This window comes from Gambusia affinis, linkage group LG03 (assembly GCF_019740435.1).
Source record: "Gambusia affinis linkage group LG03, SWU_Gaff_1.0, whole genome shotgun sequence".
Classification (NCBI taxonomy): Eukaryota; Metazoa; Chordata; class Actinopteri; order Cyprinodontiformes; family Poeciliidae; genus Gambusia; species Gambusia affinis.
In genome coordinates this window covers 23,391,686-23,418,237 of record NC_057870.1, presented here as the reverse complement: position 1 = coordinate 23,418,237, position 26,552 = coordinate 23,391,686, and the positions used below count along the sequence as shown (strand labels likewise).

The 26,552-nt window shown below is 36.6% G+C and overlaps 1 protein-coding gene across 1 annotated transcript in view; it reads left to right on the top strand.

Moving 5' to 3' along the window:
- The first annotated feature begins 2,641 nt into the window (after positions 1-2,641).
- Positions 2,642-26,552, top strand: part of aacs (acetoacetyl-CoA synthetase) — a 37,751-nt gene continuing 13,840 nt past the window's right edge. Inside the window, exons 1-10 of the mRNA XM_044111009.1 lie at positions 2,642-2,962; positions 4,389-4,492; positions 5,123-5,243; positions 5,875-5,988; positions 11,122-11,219; positions 11,633-11,747; positions 12,042-12,123; positions 12,258-12,411; positions 16,470-16,550; positions 18,678-18,802. Of these exons, the coding sequence (XP_043966944.1) occupies positions 2,824-2,962; positions 4,389-4,492; positions 5,123-5,243; positions 5,875-5,988; positions 11,122-11,219; positions 11,633-11,747; positions 12,042-12,123; positions 12,258-12,411; positions 16,470-16,550; positions 18,678-18,802 (1,133 nt within the window). The 5' untranslated portion in view covers positions 2,642-2,823. The remainder of the gene's footprint in view (positions 2,963-4,388; positions 4,493-5,122; positions 5,244-5,874; positions 5,989-11,121; positions 11,220-11,632; positions 11,748-12,041; positions 12,124-12,257; positions 12,412-16,469; positions 16,551-18,677; positions 18,803-26,552) is intronic.

The following is a 26,552-nucleotide window of genomic DNA, read 5'->3' as shown; positions in this document are numbered from 1 at the left end:
TCCATGTACAGTCAGCAGAAATAAGGAGGCAAATTACCTTTTTGGCAAACTTGTTTTTAAGATGACAATCCTGTGCAGTTATATTTTCATCCATCTTCCCATCAACCGAAATCTTTTTCTGACCCTGCCAAACAACCCCACAGCATGAAAATGCCATGAACAAAATACTGAGATAATGAAGCCAGTGTTTTTATCTGTTGGACTTTGCATCTTGTTTCATGGCTTTGCTTTCATTATAGCATCTTATATTTAATTTTATTCCCGTGTTGCTAATTTTACCTCAGTGCTTCAATCTATGTCTATAATTTCACATCCGCTCATTCTCTCACCTGTAGAATGCAGTAATCAAAGTTCCCAGAATAAGATATTCTCTTGTTGTCCTCTCTTTGGGCTGCCACCTTATTGTGGTGGTGGGGTTTGAGTGCCCCAATGATCCTAGGGGCTATACTGTCTGGGGCTTCATGCCCCTGGTAGGGTCACCCAAGGCAAACAGGCCCTAGGTGAGGGACCAGACAAAGTGCAGCCTGAAGACCCCAATGACGATTAAAAACATTGGACTTGGAGTTCCCTCGCCCGGATGCGGGTCACCAGGGCCCCACTTTGGAGCCAGGCCTGAAGAGGGGGTACGACAGCGAACATCTGGTGGCCAGGCTTTTTTCCATGGAGCCCGGCCGGGCATAGCCCGAAGAGGAAACATGGGTCCCCCATCCCATGGGCCCACCACCCGTGAGAGGGGCCGAAGGGGTCGGGTGCAGTGTGTGATGGGTGGTGGCTGAGGGCCTAGTCACACATGTATGGCTTTGATCAAAAAGTGGCAACAAGAAAACCATGCTTTAATAGAAAGCATCATCCATTTAAGGACTTTCCAAAAGCTTTGAAGGGAACAAGGTGGAAGAAGTTGCTCTGGTCAGATAAGAAGAAAATTTACATTTTTGGCCTACAAAATGTCAGAAAATAATACCGCGCATTATCATGAACATATTGGAAGATGGGGGTGAAAACATTATGATGTGGAAATGCTCATCAGCAACACTTTGCTGGTCAGAGTTCAGGGACATGTGGTTGCAAAATAATGCTATCACGATGGTTTTCTTAGGCAAGGTGGATGAAGCAAAGCAATTCCTAAAACAAAACTTGTTGGACATTGTAAAAGACTTGAGAATTGAAAGTAGAAACATGTGACCAGAAGTTTGGTTTAGATCAAAGCATGTTCATCTGTCAGAAAAATTCAAATTCTTACAATATTTCAGTCATTTCTTTTCACTAGGAAGAATGCACATGTCGAGGCACAGACAAAGCCATCGGTTGTTTAGGAGTTCCAATGAAACTATCAAGCAAAACTACGTGGTGGAAGAGACTTTATTTACGAGTGAAGCAACATTTGGATAAAACATCCCTTATGAAACTCTTAAAAAACCTGATTAGAGGAATAAAATGGCTTTAAGGAGGGTATTTTTTCAGCTTTCTGATTGGTCACACCCCTAAGCTCATCCCTCGTCCCAGGTCTCTGATTGACAAGCTGCAGTTCAAACACCTCTTTCGGCTTTTTTTTTTTTTTTTTTTTTTTAGCAAAGACAGCAGTTTAACGCTAGAGTTACGCCTCCGCGCATAGAGCGATCTGTCGGCTGATGTGGGACCAGTTTGCTAAGGACCAATCAATGATCCGGGGAAGTTTCCCGCGCGCACATCAACATCATCACCTCTGCGCGTTCACGTGTGGGTGACATTCAAGATCTCTACAGCCCCCTTTTTTTATTCAAGGAAGAATGAACAAGTCTTTGGTACAAAGGCAACTTTGAGTACTTGACTGGCATGTTTAATCTGTTCTAATTTGTGAAAATATAAATCTATGTGGACGTTTTGTTACTTTTATAACAACACTATTAAAAACATTAATTAATCACATTCTTATAAAAATAAATATGGGTTAGATGAAACGTCCAAATCTTTTCTACAACATTCAACTTTTGAAACCAATACTTAAAACAGATAATGTATATTCTAATTTACTAAATATAATTTTACATTGGAACAATAAACCTCCAGTACTGTTTCCTTCATATTTATTTGATTTCCAAATAGCGTAACAGGCTCAGTAAATAAAATAAATAAAAAATAAAACAGCAGTAGAACACTGAAAATTGTTCACAAACCAGAAGTGTGGTGCATTTTCGATTAAAACAAGCTCGTTTGTCATTCGGTGAAGTACCTTGAAGTGGATAAAGTAGTGATACGTTTTTAGGTAAGGATGACTATTATCACATCAAATAGTATTACTCAAATAAAATTAAAAAGCACAGTGCAGGGAAAACTACTAAATTGAATTAAACTAAATTGAAGGGTCATAAAATTCTAGTTTAAGATGTATACATTTTTTTATTTTGTTGAAGTTTCCTCCATTAATCGGTCTAGCAGTAATTTGAATGGATGAGAGATCATTTTATTTGGCCAAATTCGAGCCTTCTGCATAGCAACTGTTATATTTCCTCATTCACCTTCCTAGGTAGTCGCTTTAAGGATTTCTAAAGATCCTTCTGAAATCACACGCAACAGTTTCAGACACTTTCGATCTTGAACACCCAGCACGCCAGGCTACGTTATGACGATGGGGGCGTGGTCTCGAAGCTACATTGACATCCCCTCACGCTTTGCCCTGGACTGTACGTTATCTAGCTGAGTCCCGCAGTCTGGAGCCATTCAAACGAAGCAGCTAGCTGGTGAGCCCATTGAATACCTCGCCGCACTTCCTGGAACTGTCAGCTGTGTTTTAGGAGCTCGGGACTACGTGGTGTTTTGACTCCAGTAAAGAGGGACTCAACAAAGATGTCCAAAGACACGGAAGGAAAGGGCGAGGAAATTATGGATACGGAGAGCAAGGTGCTCTGGTACCCGGAATCCAAGAAGAACACACAGATGGACAAGTTTAGGATACAGGTCAACTTGAACTACGGACTTAATCTGGGTGAGTGGGGAGGAGGGAGGGAGATCATAGTAGGTGTGTTGGAGACCGTCTAAGTCGGATTTCATTGAGCCTACGAAGCTGCAGACTGAGTTGCAGAAAATAGAAATAGTTAGTGGCGCTGTATTCTTGTTAGCATTGTTTCATCCAACATCTAGACCTACGTGACTGTGCTACGTTGCCAAATCTAGATGGGTTGGAAGAATCAGCATCAGAGGACTGTTGCTAAGCAGGGCTTCCAATCTCTTCGCCGCGCCCCCTTTTAGTTGTAACTAGCAGCTTATAACAGTAGCTTGGCCCAATTGTCAAGGCTGAAGAAGTCAGACAATTGGGCCAAGACAGTGGCCTGCTTCAATTGTTTATGTGAAAACTGACACTGCTCTGTGGAATGTAGAAAAACGCGATGAAGACAACAGATGGAAAGGTGTTGTCGACGAGAGATGCCGAAAGAGATCTTAATACTTACATATGGCACAAATGTGAGTGAAAATGGTAAACATTAAACAAAAAGAATCTGCTAAACGCTTTTTAATTTCTAAAATTAATGTGATGTTTGATAACGTTTCATAACATGAAGCTTTGTTTTGTACAAAAAGCGGATGGGTTGCATTGCATGTCTCTACACAATTGGTTCCCAAACCAAACCAAACCAAAATAATCTAAATTGGTGATACATAATTTCTTCAAAGTTGCAACTCCACCTAAAAGTCATATTTTTGACAATGTGAGGCATCCAGAGAACCCGGAGAAAACCCATTCATTCTTCTTAGTGCAAAACACAGTGCTAGCAACTCAACCAGTGTAGCGGTAGTTAAAAACCATTGAAATGCTTTACATTTACATCTTATTAAGTCTTAGACAAACACGTGCAATTTGTTTTAGTTAACGTGTTACTATAGTCTTTGAAGGGACAAAATGCAGAGAAAAACTTGGCCCTAGTTAGCTTGCTCACTGAGGACATAAATGATCAAATCCCTCTTTCACTGTTTTCAAACTTGGAACTGGAATATGTCTACATTGGATCTGATATTATACCCAGATCAAAGTTCCTGCTTCAGACATAAAGGGAACACAATGTAAGAGGCACTTGTTCCTGTTCTTGTTAATCCTCTTCAGTTTGTAGAGGGAGTTCTAAAGTTTTCCACTCTACTTCCCTCTAAGGTGTTTGTTTCAAGTAAATATTGATGTACTTGTCTTGAATAATTCATTTTCTAGTTGTGGGTATGAGCTCTAAGTGACAGTTAATTCGTTTGTATTTACCTTACTAATGGTTGTCACAAAAATCTGTATTTCTTTTGGATTTAGGTTTTGTTGCAAGTATTGACTTCATTGAGGACTGTTTCAGGACATGGTGTTTGATGTGTAACTGTGTTCAGATGGGTGGTATGTTTCCAAGAAGATTCATATGTTCAAATTGTGTGTCTTCTAGCAAACTACAATGATCTTTACCAGTGGTCTGTGACCTCGTATCCAGAGTTCTGGGCAGAGGTGTGGCGCTTCTGTGGCATTGTCAGCTCCAAACCCTATGAAGAGGTAAGCACAACCGAAAAGTAGTCGAATATAAAGCAAAAGTCAAAGTATTTCAGATTCTGCTCGGTTCTTGAAAATTATAGCTGCAATCAATTTTCAGACTTTGCAGACTTTCCTCTGATTTCGTATAATACAATATTAAACTACATTAAAATTAAGTCTTCATATGTCTCTGATGCAGATCTTAATTGTGAGAGTAGTCATCCCCATTATTACCCTCTATTGCAGTGAGTTATCTTGATAATCTGTAGTTTCAGGATGCTGACACGACTTTAAGGCAATAAGCTAACACAGGATGGACACACCTGTTTTGTACACACGGATTCATGCACTAAATGACCACATTTTCTACCCAATATAGTCCTTCTGATATTCATCCTGGAAGACCGGACTGTACAACAGTAAATGAGTCATTTTGCAGCAGTGATGTGCTGTGGGTGGGGCTGTTCCCTCACTGGTAGCTTGTTTGGACATTTACACTAAATTGCTTCCTTTTTTGAAAAAGTATTAAATATGCAAAATTGGAATATTGACTTGGGAGTTTACTGAGTCAGAGAAACTTGACAGAACAGACTGAAATGATTCGGTTTTTGACTCTTTCTTCCCCTGTGTTTTTTGTGCCGGTCGTACCAGGTGGTGGACGTATCCAAGCGGATCTCAGATGTTCCAGAGTGGTTTAAAGGAGCCCGACTCAACTTCGCCGAGAACCTGCTTAAGCATGCCAACCAGGACAAAGTGGCTCTCTATGCTGCAAGTAGGTAGATGTATAAAGCAGAGCTGGATAACACTGCATCATGTTACATGAGAAAGAAAGAAGGCTGGATTTGAAAGAAGTGAGTTGAGGGTGCACTGGAACACTTGAGTTAGTATGGTGGTGTGCTTCTGACGTCATTTTGTTATTAGATTAACTGCTGCTCCTTTCCCTGCTTCTCAATGTCACTTACTAATGGATAGGTCTTTCTTTATTTGTGTGTGTGTGTGTTCTCTGGGGAGTGTTTTGTACATGCCCAGCCTTCCTGAGGAGCTGTAATGTAATTGTAGAAATACCCATTGGTCAGGATGTTGTAGAGCCTCTGTAAATGTCAGTAAGGTATTACATAGAGAGATAGGGTCTGTTTTCTTGTCTGCTGTGATGTTCTTACTAGATAATCACTCACCTGCAGTTTTATTTGATATTTTCCTGTGTTGGTATTACCTATCATGTCTGTCTTGACATTTAGATATCTTTCAGGGTAACAATATTTAGCAATCCCTTATTCATAACAACTTTTAAAACCTAAATTAATCCAATCAGATTGGTCATTTGTATTGAAGGTATTTGTAATGTATGCACTTTTTTGTCTCTTTGCTCATGTATTATTTCTGTTTCTGTGTCTGTGTAACAGGGGAAGGGAAAGAGGAGATCGTAAAGGTAACATTTGGGGAGCTGAGGCGTGATGTGGCAGTCTTAGCTGCAGCTATGAGGAAGATGGGCATTCAGACTGGAGACAGGGTTGTAGGTGAGTCTCAGTGTAACCGTCTGTCTTTTAGCTGGAAAGAAAACAAGAACATACAAGAAAATACAACAACTTTTCACATCAACCTGAAAACACATGATCAAATTGATGTTCGCCGATCTTCTGCATCCAATGTGATAGAGTTATTTTGTAAAAAAAAAAAAAAACAATCAGCAAATTTTCAGTGCCCCGATGTGCAAAGACTTGCAGCAAAAGAAAGTATTTACTGTGAAAGGGTTAAATGCAGATTGACATTTTTATTTTTCTAATTAAAATTGAATACATTAATAATTTTACTTCCTGCACTTATGCTCTACTTTATCAAGCCTAACCAATCAAGTTTATTTTTATAGGACATTTCAGCAACAAGGCAGTGCAAACATGCTTTACTTCATAAAAACACAAATATCAACAATTGAAACATTTCATTTTGCCAATTGCCACCATTACACAGATTGATTTATCATATAAAATCACAATCATTGAACTTTGTAGTTGTTCAAGTGATATGGATTGCTGGGCATTGTATGTGACTTGAACTTTTTGGGTCATATAATTTTTTACCTATGCTGACATTCTCTCCTTATTCCTTTGTTGCACATTGCAGAAAGAGTTAGGTATTTTTTTTCTGAAATGTTCAATATGTGTTTGTGTACTCCCTGTAATGAGGGTGGATTTTTTGGCACTGGCTGCAGCTTTCTATAAATGCCACTATTTATTTATTCAAAGTTCATATTTGTGCAAGGAGGGATGGCTGAGGTTGCATATTTTACTTCAGCACATCCTGTTAAAATACATTCATACAGAAGCACACATTTATGACAGGAACCTTAACACTTCAATATGGTCCAGTATTAAACTGGAAATCATTATTTTAATTTGCAAAACGTTGGGACATAGACCCATTTCTGCATTTTAGGACTTATTAGTACTAATAGAAACAGCATTTGTCTACTAATGTGTCTAATATATATTTCACACCTGGAATGTCAACTCTGTCGCTGTAGATTTTATGTGTTTGGGAAGCATTTTCCACTAAATGCAAAGTTTAGTGAGGTGCAATGATGAAGTTATGATGAAATCAAAATTTATGTTGCCATAAAATGTATACATATCTTGGAGACAGTGGCTTGCAAAACAACACAAACCACCCACTATGTTTTAGTCCATATTATCTGTGTGAGCCTTCCCTTGTGCGGTATAATTTAAATGTTCGGCTTTCAATATGGTACAAAATTTTACAGTAAGTTGATTTTCAGCCTGATTACTTACATGTGCTTCTCTAGCCAACTGACAGTTTTTTTCTGATATCTATTTCCTTAACAAAAAGTTGTTAAAATGAGTTCAGTTCAGTTTTAATTTGAGAAAGAATTGAACTTTTAACTGCACCAACAGTAAACATGTCATACAACAAACATCAACTGAAAGCTTTCATATGTCGGCATTGGAGGAATGTATATTGCTCTGTTTAAGTTGTGCCATAAAGAAAAATTATTTTTCTTAAATCTTAACTTTTAAGATGTGTAAAGAAGTCAAGTTTTAAGTTATATAATGACTTTCCAGCAATCAAGAAAAACCCATTTGGGATTTTCAGTCTCTTTTACCAATCTGAATAATGTGCAATAGGTTTTTGTTGCTAAATTGTATGTGTTCAAGCATACAATTCTACTTTAAGATTGTAGTAGAATTAACAGAAATTTTGTCAGCAATATTCAGTGCACATTAGTGTTGTTATTGCGTCCCATTTAACTCCTTCTGAACACTGCAGCATCCTTTTTTTAACAGGAATAGATATTTTATTCCAACAGGACTCTACAGTTTTCTTTCTGAAGGTATAACTTGATAAATACAGCTGCAGTCTAAAAATAACTCATATCCTTTTTTTCCTGACAGCATTTTTATGCAAAGCAGTTGGTATTAAGTGCAAAGCTAACACTAGAATGTTTACTTTTCATTTTGGTGTGACTCGTTGATAACTTGGTTGTAATATAGTTCAAACTGGCTGCAGTTAATCATGTGGACAAAGTGTAGATTAAAACTTGTTATGCTTCATAAACTTAGTGTTTTGCACAAGTTAGTAAAATTTATTACTTATACACTAAAGTGTGTCAAAGTGTTTTAGCTGTTTTCTGCTCAGTCATCTACCACTGGGACAGTTGTTACAGCACACTGTGCAGTGGAGGTGACGTCACACAGGCAGACAGGAAACTGCAGCCAAAACAGACTCTCTTTTCTTGCAAAGTGTGAAAATAATTTTGTTAGTTAAAGCCAGATTCATTTTGTCAACAAAATAATGAACAGATTCTAGAAAACGGCTTTGCAAGCTTTAATATGAAATGGTACAAAAATTTAACAAAATTGTTGCCCAAAAAACTTGGTCAACAATTTTGACCAATTGTTGACTAATTGGTCAGAACCAACCAACCTTGAACCCGTGGATGGTTGGTTATACTACAGATCGATTTGAACTAAATATTTAATAATACCTTCTGACTAAAGTTAACTATTTGACATGTACCTTCTGAAATGTTAAAAACCTATGAAGCTGCTGTTATCATGCGACTTGGTCGGCTGTGTGTATGAATGTTGTTTTTTATTATACAAATGGGAAGGGTGGTGGGACTGTAGCAACAAAGATAATTTCCCTCAGTTTGGTACAAGTGTGTTGGACACAGAGATGTCCTTGTCCCCCAGACTCCATCTTCAATCTCTTGTCAACGTCTGCAGTCTAGAAGATATATAAGCACTTAGCTGATGAAATCAGCTTTGCTTTATAACAGAAGCTGGCCAAACGTATGCATACACTCAGACATTTTTCATTTATGCAGCATTTAAATATATTGATCTTCTCCTTCTCATGCCTAATATAACTCTACACAGTGTTTATAAACATATTTCGACACACAACCACTTATTTTCTCTGGAATTTATAGCACAAATCCTTTTGGTCGGGTTATTGAAACACTATAAAACCTCAGTGTTTTTCTATCAATAAAAATGTGGAAAAAATGTCAAATCAAGCAACATTAGCAGGCTTATTATGTAAAATTGTCTTTTCTCAAGCGCTGAACTTGTGACAACTTTATTAAAACTCTAACTTTGACTTGAATGACAAATTATACAAGTTGTATGGACATTTTCAACATTTCTAAAAGTCTGTCATACTGGTATTCCTGGTGATAAAATTGTGTAGCAACAGCGTCAAATGCGTAAGACGCGATGCAGGAAAGATATTTTGTCTTCAAATTCCATTTAAACAAAAGACTGATACATAATAGTGTGACAGGGCTGTTACAATTCACAGTGCTTACTAATTTGTGACAATCTCCTGAGGTGAATCATGGGCTTTGTATTGGTGGTTCAATTTCAACCCCAGGCTGTTTGGGACTTTCAGTTGATTGTGAGACATAAGTAACTTGTAGATCAGAGAACAAAAGAATGATAGATAATCTGTCTTAATTTGTCTTTGTTTAGGTTAGATCTAAACAGATTTTAAAGGCTAAAAAGCATCTAATTTTGTTTATTGATTTTTTTTATTGTCAAAATTAAAACAAAGACTTGCCAAACGTGCCAATAAGAAAGACGTCCATGGACTCACTGTATAAAAGGTAAAGTCAAATGCTGCTAAAGCTTTTCTGTGCTGTTGGGATCTGAATGTATCCCTAAATTATAATATTTTTCATAGTTTTGTTACAAAAAAATTCATTTATAATACAAGCATTACTATAACACTAGTTAGAAGATGTTAGATTTTAGAAAATTTTGCATGTGTAAATAATGAAACCAGGGTTTCCCATCAACGTGTGAACATTTTTGTTACAGCGTAGCAAGAAATGCATGTTGTTGTAGTGAGATCAGGATTCATGATGCAATTTTTCCTGCTCAACAGTAAAAGGGTAATTTATGATATGAGCCATCGGAGCCAGTGCAACAGGGCGGTGATCTGTCAGCTGAACGTGTCATCCTGCCTCAATGAGCTTCCTTCTTACAGCAGGAGTCGGCGCAGCAAGCAGACGTGGCTGATAAGTCATGATTCATCAGACGTCACAGTGCAGTTTCTGTTTGCCTTTGACCATTCAGATTGGAACTACTGGCTGTGTTATAGGTTTAGTCAACCGGATTAGATATACGTTATCAGTGAGACAGCCCTCTGTTTAAAGGTAGCTCAAGAGCTTCCGTGTTAAGCATGGATAGTCTTATTCTTTTTATGACATAATAAACTTTAGACTCTCTTCCAGTGAAATAAAACTTCAGATCAAATGTGTGTGCAACAGCCTGAATGCTTCAGTGTCACTTATATAATGTGATTGAGAATCTCGCAGAGCCATAATAGAGCTGTGCTGAGATGGAAAATAAACTTTGTTCACAACAAGAATTTTTCATTACTGCTCTTTGTTTTCCATTAGACAGCTGATGTCTTATTGTTTGTGCTAATGGAGGAAAAATAAAAATATTGCCCCTGGTCAGGATTTTTTATATTTTGTTTTAATTTCCGATTATGTTTGACATACACAAAACTAAGACTAACTAAAACTCTTTAAGCACTAATTGAGAAGTCATGATGCAGACTTCATTAAAAAATAAAGAATTACACCTCTCATACTTTCTTACTCATCTTTCAAGTCACATATTATCATCTTCTTGTCTCTATTTTACTCCCATGTTCTATAATCTTGAGTTTTTCTAATAATCTTTATGGTGTATGAGTTCATACGTTTCTTACTTCTTCCTACTCCTTTTCAAGCATGCTAAAATTATTGTACAAAAATATGCCTTTTGCATTATTTGTTCATGTTTGGAACAAGGAATGCATCATGTTCAAAATAAATAAAAAAATCTTGAAGTTTGTAGTGTGCAACTTCAAGATTTGGTGCACACATTTACTGTCTCCAGTGATATAATGTCATCTTGTCAATACCACAGTAAGGTGGAAGGAAAGTGAGATAAGTGTACATTAAAACTCAATTGTCTGATTATCCTTTGGTATAAAACATACCCATTAGTTTTCAGAAAGTGAATTTATCCATTGGTTGAATGTTTTTGAGTGAAAAAATATGTCAGATGCAAGGAGTGCTCCTATGATTGTTTTACTTTTCTTAATTCCCCCCCCCCCTCCCCCATCTTCTTTTTCATCAGGTTACCTGCCCAATGGCATACATGCAGTAGAAGCCATGCTAGCAGCAGCCAGCATCGGCGCCATTTGGAGCTCTACATCGGTTGATTTTGGAGTTAATGTGAGGATTAGATGGATTTATTTATATTAAATTTATATTGCTGATAGGTTTATAAAATTCCTAACATTATCTTGGTTTCTAAACTATGACTGTAGAATTCAAAAATATTTTAATGTGCTATATCAAGGTTTTTTCAGTCTGCTTATAGTGTCTGATCTGTTGACGCCTGAAGGGGCGTCAACAGATCATTTTACAATCCTGATGAAAATCACTGCTTTCATGCACCGATCTGTGATTCTGTTTACCATGTTGCTTGCTGATAGTATTGTTTTGAAACTTAGGCTAAACATGTTAAGTTTTATTTCCTACATATTTTTTTTCCCTTCATGAATATTTCCACAGAATCAAAGGTTATTTCAGTCAAATATTTGTCCTTACTCGCTGGTTTTAATTCTTTACTTTTCTCCTTCTAGGGTGTCCTTGACAGATTTTCTCAAATTCAGCCCAAATTGATCTTCTCAGTTGCTGCTGTGGTGTACAATGGCAAAACACACGACCACATGGAAAAGCTGAGAAACGTTGTGAAAGGTATGTTTCCAAGTAATCCAGTGTTTCTGCTTTTTTTTTTTCTTGAGTAAAAGAAACTTAGAAACATGTTAAAGCCAACAGATTTCAATACATTTTTTAACTGAGATTTTTCAATGGTCAGAATTTAACATTGCTCATTTTTAAGCAATTATTTTCTATCCATTGAAGATCTTATGACAACAACAAATGCTTCCCTCTTGGAAATCCATTAGCTTTTTTGCTTTTTAGACAAATATTTGCATATGTAGAGAACACAAAAGCAACAAGATTTGTTCCTCTTTCTTGCCATCTCAGGTTTACCTGATCTGAATAAAGTGGTTGTAATTCCCTACGTTTTGTCCAAGGAAGAGACTGACCTCTCCAAAATTCCCAACAGGTGTGTGTAAAAAAAGTTTTCCGGAAGTTTTAAATGATTTTTTTCTTTTAATAAAAGGGTACTTGTAATATTTTTGTGTGTATGATGTAAGGTGGTAATTTTTCTTTCATCTTTTGTTTTCTTGTATTCTACAGTGAATTCCTCGATGACTTTTTGGCATCTTGCTGTGGCGACAGTGACCATTTCCCCCAGCTGGAGTTTGAGCAGCTTCCTTTTAACCATCCTCTGTTTATCATGTACTCTTCTGGAACTACAGGAGCTCCTAAATGTATGGTCCACTCAGCTGGGGTAAGAATGAATCATCTCTGAATGTGACAATAAAAAACTATTCATCATGCATTGATTGAATGGTCAATGCCTCAGGCTGTTTTTATTTGTCTTGTTTGCTGAAAAACTGTTGTGCTTTTAGAGTCTCTCCTGGGAACCTGTGATTTCTGAATTTCAATTTAAAATACTAATTTTTTTGTATTTGTTTATTTATTATGATCTCAGCTGTTGGAGCATAATTTTCTATCTTAATTGATTTGTGTTGATTATAACTACAACCGTTTGGTCTATTCCTGAAAATAAGATCCAACTTTTAACCACAATGCTTCTGTATAGTTTTTTATGCAAATTAGCTTTTTTTTCTTTTCTTTTTTTTTCATTTGATGTATTGGTTGAATTAGACTCTTGGAAAAGCTTTTGTTGTGGATTTTCGTCTCCTTCTGCTGATTTAATAACCGGCACATTCTTCTCTACCTGTTTGTTTCGAAAAACAATGTCAGCAACACTCTATTCTTCGGGTCTGAAATCCTTTTTAGAATTAACCCGTCGCCTTCTAACCTAAATTTTTAATTTGACTGATTATGGTCGACTGCTGACTGGGAACAATTACCGCAACTATTGTCATTGCGGTGCCGTGCCTAACCCACTGCCACATGTAATTGTTGTGGTTTTCAAATGTCAGACTTAATCTTGCAAACAAACCAGCATTAAAAGATGGAAAAATGCTGCCTGTGCCGATAGTAATGCAGACGACAAGTGACCTCCTGTGGAAATGGTAAATTAGCAAAAAGACGTGCATGGTACCTCATTTTGTGTTTCTCCTGAGTGCAGGGAGGCTCTTAATGGCAAAACAAGACACTTGTTTCCAGAGGAATGTTCTTTAAAAAGTTTTGAATGTGATGTTTTTAATTCAGAGCTTTTTTCCTTTTACTTACAGATATCTGAGAAAGAAAACATTTTTGACATCTGTCACTCTTAAAGGCGTACAAATCTTAACTCTTTTAAAAGCCTGTATGGAAATTTGATAGCGATGCCTTGGTATGACCTTAAAACACAATTCATACTTTTCTTAATTAGAACACTTCAGAAAAGCATGAGCAAAAGAGTGGATCAAAGTTGCTTCATGATAATATAAAAGGCTCTTTGCAAATAGTATTTTTTTTTTCTGAAAATTCTGACGCAATATAGATAGAAAATTATAAAACAGAAATATTCTTTATTTAACCACTGTGGAGAAATGTATGTGTATCAGCATCAAAATGAAAAACAAGAATAAGAAACTGTAGAGAAAAGCTTAATTTACAACATTGGAGAAATTATACTGGACAGGTATTAAAAATACCATGTTGAAATCCAATAAATGTGCAACTATGTAGTTATTTAAAAAGTATAGGAAGGAGCAACAGATAAGACATTTTAAACAAATAACAGCAGGAATGTAAACATGTACTGAGTTTGAGTTTCTTGGTTGAAAAGTCTTCCAGCTGCTGGGATGCAGCAGTCTGTTACTGAAGGAGGTCTCCAGTTCAGCAAAAAGCTTCATCCATAGCAGTGAGACTTTTTTCTACACTGATGTTATTTCAGTTGCTCTGACTCCCTGCACTAGTGCAGGATCCAGGAGGGTTCCTAACACAAAGCCGGCCTTCCTGATGAGCTTATCTAATCCTCTCAACTGTAGATAAGCTACTGTCTTCACAGACGACACTGTAGAAGAAGACTGCCGATGCCTCCACAGAGTCATAAAAAAGGTCTTTCAGAGTATCCTCTGCATTCCAAAAGACCCCGGGAGTTTGCTCTGTCTCTTAGTGTAAAGTGCATGAGCGTTGTGACTCCAGTCCAGTTTGTTGTTCAGGTCAACACCCAGGTACTTATTATATTATTAGGCGAGAAGATGATTTGGACTCTTTGAGTGACTTTTTCTCAGCCCAATAAACAAAAATGTAATGAAAGAAAAAATATCATCAGTTTTTTTTGTCTGATTTAATAATTAAGTTTAAGTGAAAGATCTCTGTCTTGTGATGGACTGCAGACCTATCAAGGGTGTACCTGCCTCTCGTCCAGTGATTGCTGGAGATTGGCAGCAATCTCTGCTGCAAGGTTTAGATAACGGATAGATGGGTGAAACATGTTGTACAGAAAGTGTAAGAAATCCAAAAGTGGGCACATGTTTGCTCACAGCACGGCAAATTCTTACTTTCATTCAGTCTTTTTAAAGTCGATGTATCTACACTGACTTCACACAACACACAATTGACACATTAGGGTTGTGTTTTTGGATGCTAAAGAATATTTTATTTAGTTAATTAGTGTTCACTTCAGTACTTTTATGATCCAAAAGGGTTTCTGCTTCTATCTACACAGTTTTTTTCTAAGCAACTGATGGAAATTAAGCTTTCCAAATTTTTGTGCTTTGCTGACCGATAACATTTTTTTTCCACAGAGCAACTGTGATTAAAACATAACTATTTTCTATCATACTTTCTATCGCCACAAGATGGCACCAGAACTCCATAAGCGCAGCAATTGTTCTTTGTTCCAGGATCATTGAATGGTTGAATGACAATTTTTCCCATAAGAGGCAGATAAATGAGATTTTAAAAGGACAGTATTACATAAAAATAACACTGTTCATATTTAATTAAAGTACTCCTACTCAGGCATTTTAAAAATATTTTTTCTTGTTTCAGTCTTTTCAACTTTGCCAATTTTTTTTGTTTTGTTCTTTTATCTAAATCTCTTCACTTTTTAGATATTTTTCTCCCTCCCTATCCACACATTTTCCCTTCTCTCTCCCCTAGCATTTTTTTCTCCCTTTGTCCCCATCACCCATCTCTTTCTTTTGTGCTTCCTCCCTCTTTGCATCCGGACGATAATTGGACCGTAATGCGCTGCCGGAAACGTGTCGTATTGTGACAATAGCAGTCCTCACTGCCTTAGCCAATTAGCCGTGGTACTGTTCTGCTTTCTGCTTTGTTACGGCTCTGTTAACATCCTGTCAGTGGCAAAATGGCAAAGACCAAACGGCGGGGATGGCAGCTGAGCCTCGGCAAAGTTTCTGTGCAAAATCGCACTCACACACACACACACACACACACGTAGGTGATGCACCTGTTAAAAAAGTGTGAAGCGTAGAACCAAATTGCACAACTGGTCACAACGGTTTACACTCTCCTCCAGCAATAATGACCCAACCAGCTGTGAAGAGTCGGAGACCCGAACCTTTCCACAAATAGTTTGGTTTGTTAAACAAAGCATAGACTGTAGGCTGAGGCTATTTGGACAAATGGTATACACAGGAAAAATATTATTTACAAATTTTACTAGAAATCTTTATTTTTTGAAATAGTTTTTAACAGATTTAATTAAAAACTGTCTGAAAAAGCAGCACCCATAATAAGTACTGACACGCCTGATAAAGATGTGTGAAAAGCTTACAATACATTAATTATACAGGCACACTAATTAGAGAGAAAAATTTTCTTAACAGTCAAGCTATGGGGATGGATTATGGGGAGAAGCCGGAGTACCCAGAGAGAACCCAAGCATTCATAGGGAGAATATGAAAACTCTATTCAGAAAGACCCCAGCCGAGATTCAAACTCGGGAGCCTTTGCTGCAAGGCTACATTGCTACCAACTGCACCGCCTTACAACCGCAACACCAACTTGTTTTTTTTGGGGGGGGGGGGGGTTGCTACCACTTTGCAGAATGATGGTGAAGGAAGTTAAAAAGCCTTAAAATTTCATTTTTGTACTAAAACTGTACACATCTTTGCAGGGGGTCCCAATAATATTACAGGATTCTGTATATTCAGTATGTAGATTAAAGTCTCTTGTGTTTAGCAAAAATGGAGCGCTGTTATTTGATCCAACTTTATTTGTTCTTTGTTTTAATCTTCTGTTCTGTTTGTAAAGCCATAACATTTCTGATCTTCGTTTCTGCATCTTTTTCTCTTTCCCTACAGTAAAGCTAACCTTTTTGTTTTAAAAGTGTCTTATAGATAAATTGGTCATTGTAACTTATGATCAAAGAAAACATGATGTTCTTAAGCAAACTAACTCATTTCCTCATCTCCTCAGGGCACTCTCATCCAGCACTTAAAAGAACACATTCTCCATGGCAACATGACCTCCAGTGATGTCATCATCTACTACACTACTGTAAGTTGTGTCGAAATTAATGCACTTAAAATCCCCCAACATTTTAAAGCCAACTTGAAGCCATTAGTTTTCTGCACTATAAAAATATTTTTTGTTTCTGAAGGCTTCAAAAGTTTGTGACATCTTATGATAACATCTAGACACATTTCACTCCACTTTTACTGCAGCAGATCTGTGAGGAGGATTCTTGCTACTTGCCCAGACAATCATTTCCACACTTGTTCAGAATTGATGTGCACATGAAGCCTAACAACAGCTAGAATCTCCTTTCTCTGGATTGTTGCTAATTGGAGCCTGGTTGTCATTTTTTGATCAAATTCAGTTGTTGAGCAAAGCTTCATGTATTGATCTTGTGGTGTCACACATTTCTTTCCCTTTCTTTATGTTTCAGATACAACAAACTGAGTTATTACAAATTGCTTTAGAGAACCACCAACCGTCAACTTATCTCTTATTTTGACTGACAATGTCCAGCTGTGTCTAGAAAAATAATTTGATATCTAAGCCTAATCTAGTGCTAAAACTATATTTTCATTTCCTCCAATGTGAACATTTAAATTTCAACCACTATGTAAAAAATAAAAAGCAAAACAGCATAGCTTTATCACCTTAATAATTTGTACCATTGCATCAATGGTTCGGCTTTACATTCTATCATCTAAAGTAATGAGCACACAAACAATGTGAAAAGAACCCAGAATAAAAACAGGATGCACACAAATTGATATGAATGTTGAGAAAGTAAATGTGTACCCAGTCATCTCTTCCTCCTTTTGAAAAGAAGGAACTTCCCTGTAGTGTTTATCACATGGGGGAACTGAGAATACATCTTCAGGAAATCATTAAGTTCTTTTCAAAAAAATAAATAAAAAATCAAGTTAGACTTTAGGCCTGTCTCACACTTTGTGGTAAAAATCATCCTGAGCAGTCTTGATATAAAATCTTGATTCTATTATGTCACGCCATATGATGCCAGATGCAAGACTTTATGATTTATTTCTGCAGCAGAATCATGCCAGAGAAGTCTGACAAATCTGTCCAACAATGCATGGGATATAAGTGGAGGTTTTTGGTTCCAATATTAGAGTGGGACTCTGAAAAGAAGCAGAGGAAGATGAGGAGAAAGAGGCAGATGTGGAACCGCTTATGTGCAAAAAAAAATAGAGAAAGTAATAATACAGCAGTCACATTTCACAAGTACTTCTGAAACTGTTAAAACTCTTTTGTATATTTGTTGTATGTGGCATTTGGACTTGAGATTACCGGCCAAATAAGCAAACCTGGACACCACTGATTTATTATGTTGATAAAATTTTCAAAATTTAGATTTTATGATTGTTATGTTTTATTTGGGTCAGTTAAATTCAAGTTGTAATTCCTGAGAACAAAGCTTCCTATGTTTTCCACAAACTGAGCACTCCACTTTATATTCTGTATGGAAATGCATCTGTCCATGTCTTGTTAAAAAACCTGGATCAATCTAGCGCCTCTCAACAAAACCAGAAAACGAAAGATGTTAACTTTAAAAAGAAAAAAGATAAAGTTTTCTTCAAATTAAAAGCATAACATCTGGATTTTTGTGGAGAATTGTTTGTTTTGTCATCTCAATGTGTGGCCCACAGCCCTTAAAATGTACAAGTTTAAAATATTTAACTTTTCATCCTTTCAAAAAGCAGGTTTTCATATGATGAACTTCTGTTTTATTGAGTTTTAGAAGCAATTAACTCTATTATTGAGTCGCCATACTTTTGCTGTGAAGAATTCATTTTGCCTACTAGTCCTAAATCACTGCAAAACTTTGATTTCTGCTTGAGGCTGACGATTAGCCTACTTTCAACAGAGAGATCAACTGTCTGACCAAAAGTGTCGCCACTACCTGGTATTGTTAAAGCCGCTGTTTTAGCCCTGCAGATGCTTTTTCACAAAGTGGAATCAATATTCGCATTATTAGTACCAACGGAGAACGCCGCCAAAGCTGCACCGCAGCATGCTGCCAAATGAGAAACGCAATCATGCGAATCACTGTCTGCGGGAGTCATCCATTTATCCATGTTGATGACAAAAGGAGTGTTTATTTCAGATAACTTATCAGTGTGGATGGATCTGTATCTATGTGTGTTTTCTTAGACCGGCTGGATGATGTGGAACTGGCTGGTATCTGCTCTGGCAGTGGGAGCCTCAGTGGTTTTGTACGATGGTTCACCGCTAATGCCAACAGCCAATGTGCTGTGGAACCTGACAGACAAGCTGGGGTGAGTTAGCAATGCACACATGCACAAAAACATACACAGTGGATAGAGTGACGTCAGGAAAAACAAGGTGACAGGAATGTTGTGTTGTTTCTGAAAAGGAAATCATCCTAGGAGTGATAAGGGTTTTTTTTTTTGATTACAGATTTTTTCCAAATGGGCTACCTTTTCATTTAGGGACACAGAGGAGTTTGACATTGAAAAGAAATAAAGTTTCCTTTTGAAATTGTAATTTGAATGTTTTTGGTGTCCTGCAAGGTGTGGGAATGTCATTGGTGAAAATATTAAGCAAATGGTTTTCAAATGAGGAAAACAATAGTTATTTTTCATTCCTGCTACAGAACAATCCTCCACAGTTATTACCGTCCCTGGTAAAGATACATGAACAGGTTTAAAGTAATGTCACCGTACATTCTTACAAATATAAATAGTTGAAAAAATACATCATTTCAGATGGGGGGAATTAAACTCCGCTGCGTCAAAATTATCAATACATTGAAATTGACATTTCTATAAAAATGAAAAAGTTTAAAATTTAAGTTATTCTTTATGTTTTAAAGCTGGAGCATCAGTAAATCTTGTCCTGTACATCCTGTTTCCTTGTGCTATACTTATTTCAACATACACAGATCAATTTCTCTTCTTTAGCCACTCTTCAAAATGGGAAAGACAAGAGACCATGGCATTAAAGAAAGACAGATGTGCATTGAAGCGCTGTGACAAATAAAACACCTTAATACCTCAATTTCAGCTCTATACAATTAAAAAAATTTGAAATGTTCTTATGTTGGTCAAATAGTTCCATTTAAGCTAGATTTTATTTTTTCAGTTAGAATCTTGGAGTCTTTTACTGCAGTTTAAGAGAAAATTCAACAGAGTCAATGTAATACCGAATTTGTTTGATGGTATAAACGCCTAAATGTGATTAACTTGTTTTCTTAATTTTAAAAACACTGTAATGTCTAAAAGTTGAAAGTGAAGATTAAGAAAAGAGTATCTGAAACATTAGTATGTCTGTTTATTGATTAATGAGATGCAGGAAAATGTAGATACATAAATAGAGAGAGCAATTTAAAAAAACCCAAAAAAAACAACAACCACAGATTCAATCAACTGCTTATCTAATTGAGAACCTGTACACGGATGCATGCAGAAGGATGGTCATGAATAAAGATTTGTTCAGGGTTTAATGGGTTTTTAGATGGCAGATCAAAATTACTTAGTAAGCTTTTGTTTTCCATTTACTGACTCAGCATTTATTGGAAAAGATCAAAGGAGGAAGGAGGGTATTGAAAATTATATGTAAAGAACAGGACAGTTTAGGCATCATTAGTGTGTTTTAGAAATATAGACAACATGAAAAACATAGACAAAACAGCTTCTGAATTTAGTAGTACTTTTTATTCTGTGCAGAATCTTTTTTTCTTCTGCTACTCTAGTCTTCCAGAGAGATACAATAACAAGTAAATATTAGCCTTTTAGTTAGTAAATCTTCTCAGAAAGCTAGCCTGCAGTCTGTTGCTTAACAGAGATGCAAATCACATTTTTTCAAGTCTACTTTTAAAGCAGTGATACCTTTCTAGCTTTGCTGGGTGCCGCTCACTCTACTTTCACACTGCAGCTGTTCATGACTGTTCATGCTTTTCACAACTGAAAAATAGTCAAATTTGTCTCTGGTTAAATGTGGAGATCTTTATTCAGACAACTGAGCATCACTGCACAGCAACAGGTGTAGGAGAGCAGTTCTGCATTACTTCATGCTTCATACAGCTGCAGATAACCCCAGTCATCTCTGCTCTTTCTACTCTGTCGTTAAAGAGTCCTTAAGCTGTTGGTACCACAGTTTGATGTTTAGCAGTTTAAAACAGCCAGGCTACACCATAATAACCAAATCATGTCTATGCATCAGTTAAGTGAGCTCAGCTTTATGCATTATGGATTTGGTCCACTTTTAAAATAGATGTGGCTGCAAGTTTGGTTGCCAAAGCTTCTGCTGATCAGTATAAAAAGATTTGTAATAACTCAAATTTCTTTACAACCCCTCTTTTTTTCCATTCCTAAAGAAATATTCTCACACACCACCTTCCTTAATACAACACATACAATATTTACAACAGATCTTGTCTTGGCTAAATGTCCTTTTGCCATTTTCAATACCATAAACACTACTTTATAAGTCCTGTTGATAAATCTGTAAGAGCAAAAGTATTAAAGTGTGTAGATGTGTGAGCTGGATGAAATGTGCTGTGATGGGTTTAATTTGTATTAGACAAATAGTATTAGCATATTTTTCCTTCACTGAGGGTTTTTAAGATTGTGTGCTTTTCAGAGTAAATTCTAAGCATTTCCAATTAAAACTTTAGAAAGGTTTATGTAAGTTGTAAAGGAGTTGGATGATTGCTGCCAAAATACAATGTGAGACCTAAATTAACATACAATTTAATTTAGGTCTAGGCTTTGACTGGCTCATTCTATAACATGAATATACTTTCAGATAAGTCCTTCTGTTTTGCTCTGGTTGTATGTTTTTGATCTTGTGTACAATGTTCCAGATGCAAATGAGAGCTTGGATTCAATATTTGGTAGGTCCTATATTTCAACTGTGGTGCATTTTGGTAATAAAGATGGCCTGTTTGACAAATTCTGGATGCTATTCGTGCCGACACCTGATGTTGCTTTTGTGTAACTTAGATACCAAATATCAGAGAGTGGAGTGGGAAATTTTGATATTGATAAGAAAGAAAATAATCTGAAAATCATATTTAGTATCAACATTGCAATTTTCAGCAAAAGCAAACTTAGATTCTCCAATCCCACCCATCACTATATGAGAATGATGTGTTAAAGGTAATGTGAGGGTTAATTTAACATTCACTTGTATTTCTAACAAGTAGCAGGCCATAATAGACAAACAGTATTTTTTATAAGACTGAATTACTTGCAGGTGGATTCACTTTAGTAATTTAGTTACAGCTGAAGGTATTCAGTTTAGGGATTCTGGGGTATCAATAAGGAGGTGTTTTTTCCCTTCCACTTTACAATTGTGTACCACTTTCTTTGTGTCTATCATTTAAAATCTCGATAAAATACAATGAGACTCGGTTGGAATGGGACAAAAGGATTATGAATAGATTTTCTTTGTACATTTTAAAAATCAATAATATTGCCTAATTGTTGATAAAGTTTTCAATTCATTCTACAATAGAAAAAACAGCTCTTTCAACTAATGAAAAACCAAAGATTAAATATTTAAGAACAAAGTTTGTTAGAGATAGTAATAATTGATAAAAACAAACCAATATTATTAAGTCCACAGGAAACCTTGTTAGCCCTTACTCCTTTCTGCACTTGGTTTGTTCTGAAGCATATATTTGCTTCAAATATATTTTCAACAAATGACTAAAATGTCAGTTTAGTCATCTTGACCAAATGACGAAATGAATTTTGTCATTTTAGTCCATGACTGTGACTGTGCATTGCTGTCCACACTCTGCCAGACAAATGTTACAAGAAAGTACCACAGTCAGCAAAAGTGAGACTAAAATGCAGTGATATCTGTGTGAAACATCTTTACAGATGACACATTGCCTTCAGCAAGGAAGGGAATAATAGAAAGGACATTTTGACACCCTGGAAGTTTCAAAACTGCAAAGAAAGACTGCTCCTGCAAAAATCTTTGACAGGAACTATTAGTAGATTCCAAAGTTATTGATGTCTGTTTAAATGTTCTTATTCAGTTGAACATTTATAATATGATGTCATTCAAATTTGTTTTTAATGGGGAAACTTGAATGAACAGGATTGGGATATGCTAAGCAAAAGTGCCGATACAGAAGTGCTTAATAAAAAACAACTAATATGACAGAAAGATGGATAATACCTTAAATTGTGAGAAACCTGAACCAATTAGGCGCTGATATTGCTACCTAAGACATATTCTTTAGAACCTGAAGGCTGTGGGGGGAAAATAAAATCCTCTGGGAAGACTGCCATAAATTTTACAGTTTTTCCTTCTGAACTGACGTCGGACTTTTTAATTGGAGCTGAAACTGTCAGAGACCTGGAAAATGTAAAACCTACTGTTAGACTTTGCCTCTCACCTTGAATTTTGTTAGTCATTTGTGTGATGCTAATAATTTAATTGCTCCCGATCCTTCAAATTTTTTTAGCTATTTATTTAGCTTACCTTTAATGCTATTTTTAAAATATTTTTTGGAGTAAAAATTGATAATGATTCATGCAGAATTGTGTTAGAATGTTAAAAAATAATCATAGTGAAAGGTTGATATTGATGGTATTTTTGATCACTACATGAACTGGAGCTCTAAAGAGGTCAACCAAGGATTGCCATAAAGTTCAAGTTAATCAATTTCTGTGATCTACAAATAAATTCCTGGCAATCTCCAGTTTTTTCTCATAGATTTTTTTTTTAAACAAACTTCTGATTGTAGTAATTTTACTTTTTACATTAAGAAAACAAATTAAGTTATTTTTTTCACCTGTGTCGCTGTCAAAACTACAGTTACTTGCAGCCATAAAAGATTTTTACAGTGATTTCTGTGTTGATCATTATTCTGCTGAAAGACCCAGTGGCAACTCATAATTTCTTTGCAAGATGAGTTCATCGTTTTTTATTTTAAATGTTTGAGACATTTCAAAATGGTTACAATGCCTTGCAGAATCACAGCATCATGAGCCTCTTTCTCTTTAACCCACCTGAAGTACTTGTTGGAAAAAAGCTCTTAGTTTCAGTTAAAATCCCAGGAGACATTATAAAACAACAATAAGCCACCTTAAACATTTAATAATTTGTTATTGAGTATCTGTTGCGACTTTTGTCTCATCAATCTAAAGCATACAGCTCCTAATAAGGTCCCATTAATTAACATATTTAGATGTTTCCATTTGTGCTAGTTGACCTCAGTATCACTCTGTGCTGCAATTTTCTAACAGTGAACTTTGAAGATTTTCTTGCCATCCACATGATAAAAAAAAAAAAAAACATCACTTGAATGGCATATTTCCTGTCTTTCACATTTTTAGGAATACCACAATGAAAAAGTATTTTTAAGGGTGTTTTACACACCTCTTCCATGCATGCCAGTAATTTTGAAGGGCACTCCATGCTCTGACAGAGACTGCAATCTCTTGATACAGTGTGAAGCATAGAACATCTGAATGCACTGACAACTTCCCATGAGCAACGTGTACATAGGAAAGATTTTAGTGAAACTATCCCGCCGGACCAAAGTGGAAACAGAATTGAATGTATTCCTGCGTGTGGCAAAGAAAAGGTTATAGCATTTAATTTCTGACAGGTTCCATGTGTGAATGTGACTCCTGAAGCTCCTGTGTTCTCAGAGGATCTTCTTGTCTCTTCAATCTCATGCCCATTTGTGTCAAATCCTGATGTGGCGGTAGATTATTTTTAACAAGACTGAAACTCCAGTTTATTCATTGTTCAGTTATTGACAGAGTAAAATGTCAATTGTTCTTCTTTAGGACAAAGAACTAGTAAAGTTTAAGTTATTGTGTCATAGAGTTCAGTATACCATGCTACTAGCTTAAAATTTGTATTAGTATGTGTTAAAATTACGAAAATATCTACTTTTCCTAGCTTTCAGAACCGCTTAAATATTTGCTAATCTTAAAACTGTATTCCTTCAAGCAGCAGTTTTGCATAGTTCCTTTTTGTCCGGGACACCTGTAAAGAGACCAAAGGCTCTTATTTACACCCCAGTGGCTTACTTGCCAGAGAACAAATAGAAAGGTAGTCTAGAATAGACGTAATGAAAAGTGGAGCTTCAGCTGCTGCATCACGACATGGAGCAGGGACGCATAATGCAATAATTGCTCTGAGGTGTTTTTGTGTCTGATTGCTTTTGAGCATCTCTTATTGATTTAGCAGCTTCCAGTTACACGTCCCTCTTGAAACGCACACGTCGGGTCATGCTGTCACACAACCCTCAGAGGCAAAGACTCACAGCTTCTCCTCCTCCCTCCATCTTAAACACCCAATTAGCAGCCGCACCTGGCCACCTGCCTCCAATCAGAGCAGTGGGGCTGTTTCCATGGCAGCAAGCAATGAGCAAATCCAGATGGAGATAGGGGGTCAGGGATGATGGATAAAAGAGAGATGGACTTTGTGTGCAGATGACAAACAGATTTGGGTGAGGAGTGTCATCTGTGGCTGCAACTAAATGTGGAAATCAGGTATTAACTGTTCTAAAGGGATCGTGCCTTATTAATTGGATTAATTTCATAAAGTTTAATCCAAAAATATGTATGTGTATATTTGGGGTGTATGGTTAAGTTTTGGCCAGTATGTATAATTAATACTCAGTGAATTCAAGTTTGCTCACCCAGTTCTTATTTATACAACTTACATTCTCACTAAGTTTTAAAATCCCTCCACCCCAAAACTGCTCAAAAACATTAGTGAATTATGGTAATTGTTGGCCTTTGTCCTTTTGAATGTGTATAACTTCAGACCAGAAAGTACAATATGTTTTATTTAACTCAGATGTATTAAAACTGTAATGAAGTGGAATTAATTCAGGTAACCGCATACAGCAAACAGAAACCTAACCATGCAACTTATTGTTCTCTTGAAAGAAAAAAGCAAAAATCAAAAGGGTTAATACTATGCAAATTTACCAACTTTCATGTATACGGTGTTATACAAAATTGGTAAAATGTCTCCAAATTCTCAGTTTTTAAGAACTTTGCTGTAGATTTTCTGCCTTATTGCTCAAAATGGCATCCTGTGGCTGTAGTCAATAGCGACGTTAATCAGAATCAACATGACCAAGGAGTAAGTGCATCAGACACGTGGACGCATCACTGGTTTCATTCCACCCAACATGCGTCTTTTTGGGACCTTTACCACTTCACCCCATCTAACCCCCACCCTGGTCATTCACCCCATCAGCCACATCTATTAACCACAAATGGAACAAATAACAGCTTTCATCACAAACTGATTCTTGGCCATTTGATCAATAAAGCACCAAAGGATTGTGTCTTCCACATACAGATATATTTTGGGTTTATTTTTCATTGGAAGAATTTTCTATTACAATGGTAAGAGGCAAGTTGATTGATTAAGAAAATAACTTGAAAGGACAAGAATGCTGATATTCCCATTCACAGGGACATTAAAAGGCCCTTTTGTTTGGTTCCAAAATTAAAACTGCCTGTAATGAAAAGTGACGTTTCGTCCCTTCATGTTGTGCAACTGTTGTCAGCTGCCAGGGTGACTTCCGTTCACCGAGAAGGAAACTTCTTAAATCATTCAATTTCACGATTGTTAAGTGCAAACATTTTGTCGATACTTTTCCTAGCGGAGCATCTAAAATTGAGACATTTTGTCCTCCTTGTCTGGCCAATACTCTGTAAGTCTTTTTGTGTTTGTTCAGGTGAAAGTCAATTCCCAATCACCTTTTTCTTCATTTTTTATCAAGGCTTAACTGAGCACACGGGTTGTGTTTCTGCATCACCTTGCTTTACATTTACACAGTGACTCATTCTTCTCCGCTGGGAGCTTCCAAGTACAACAGGCAACTGAGCAGCTCCATTGGAGCAGATGGGATTAAGGGCAAAGGCTGCTCAGTAACTTGTGCTCCTTTTAGGCTTTTATTTACATTCAGCTCAGATTCAGTGAACCAATAAATGGAGCAATGCCACGGTTCTGGCTAAGCAGCAATGTCACAGTCACTCCTGCGGTCTGGCTTTGGCTCCTTTTATTTTAAAA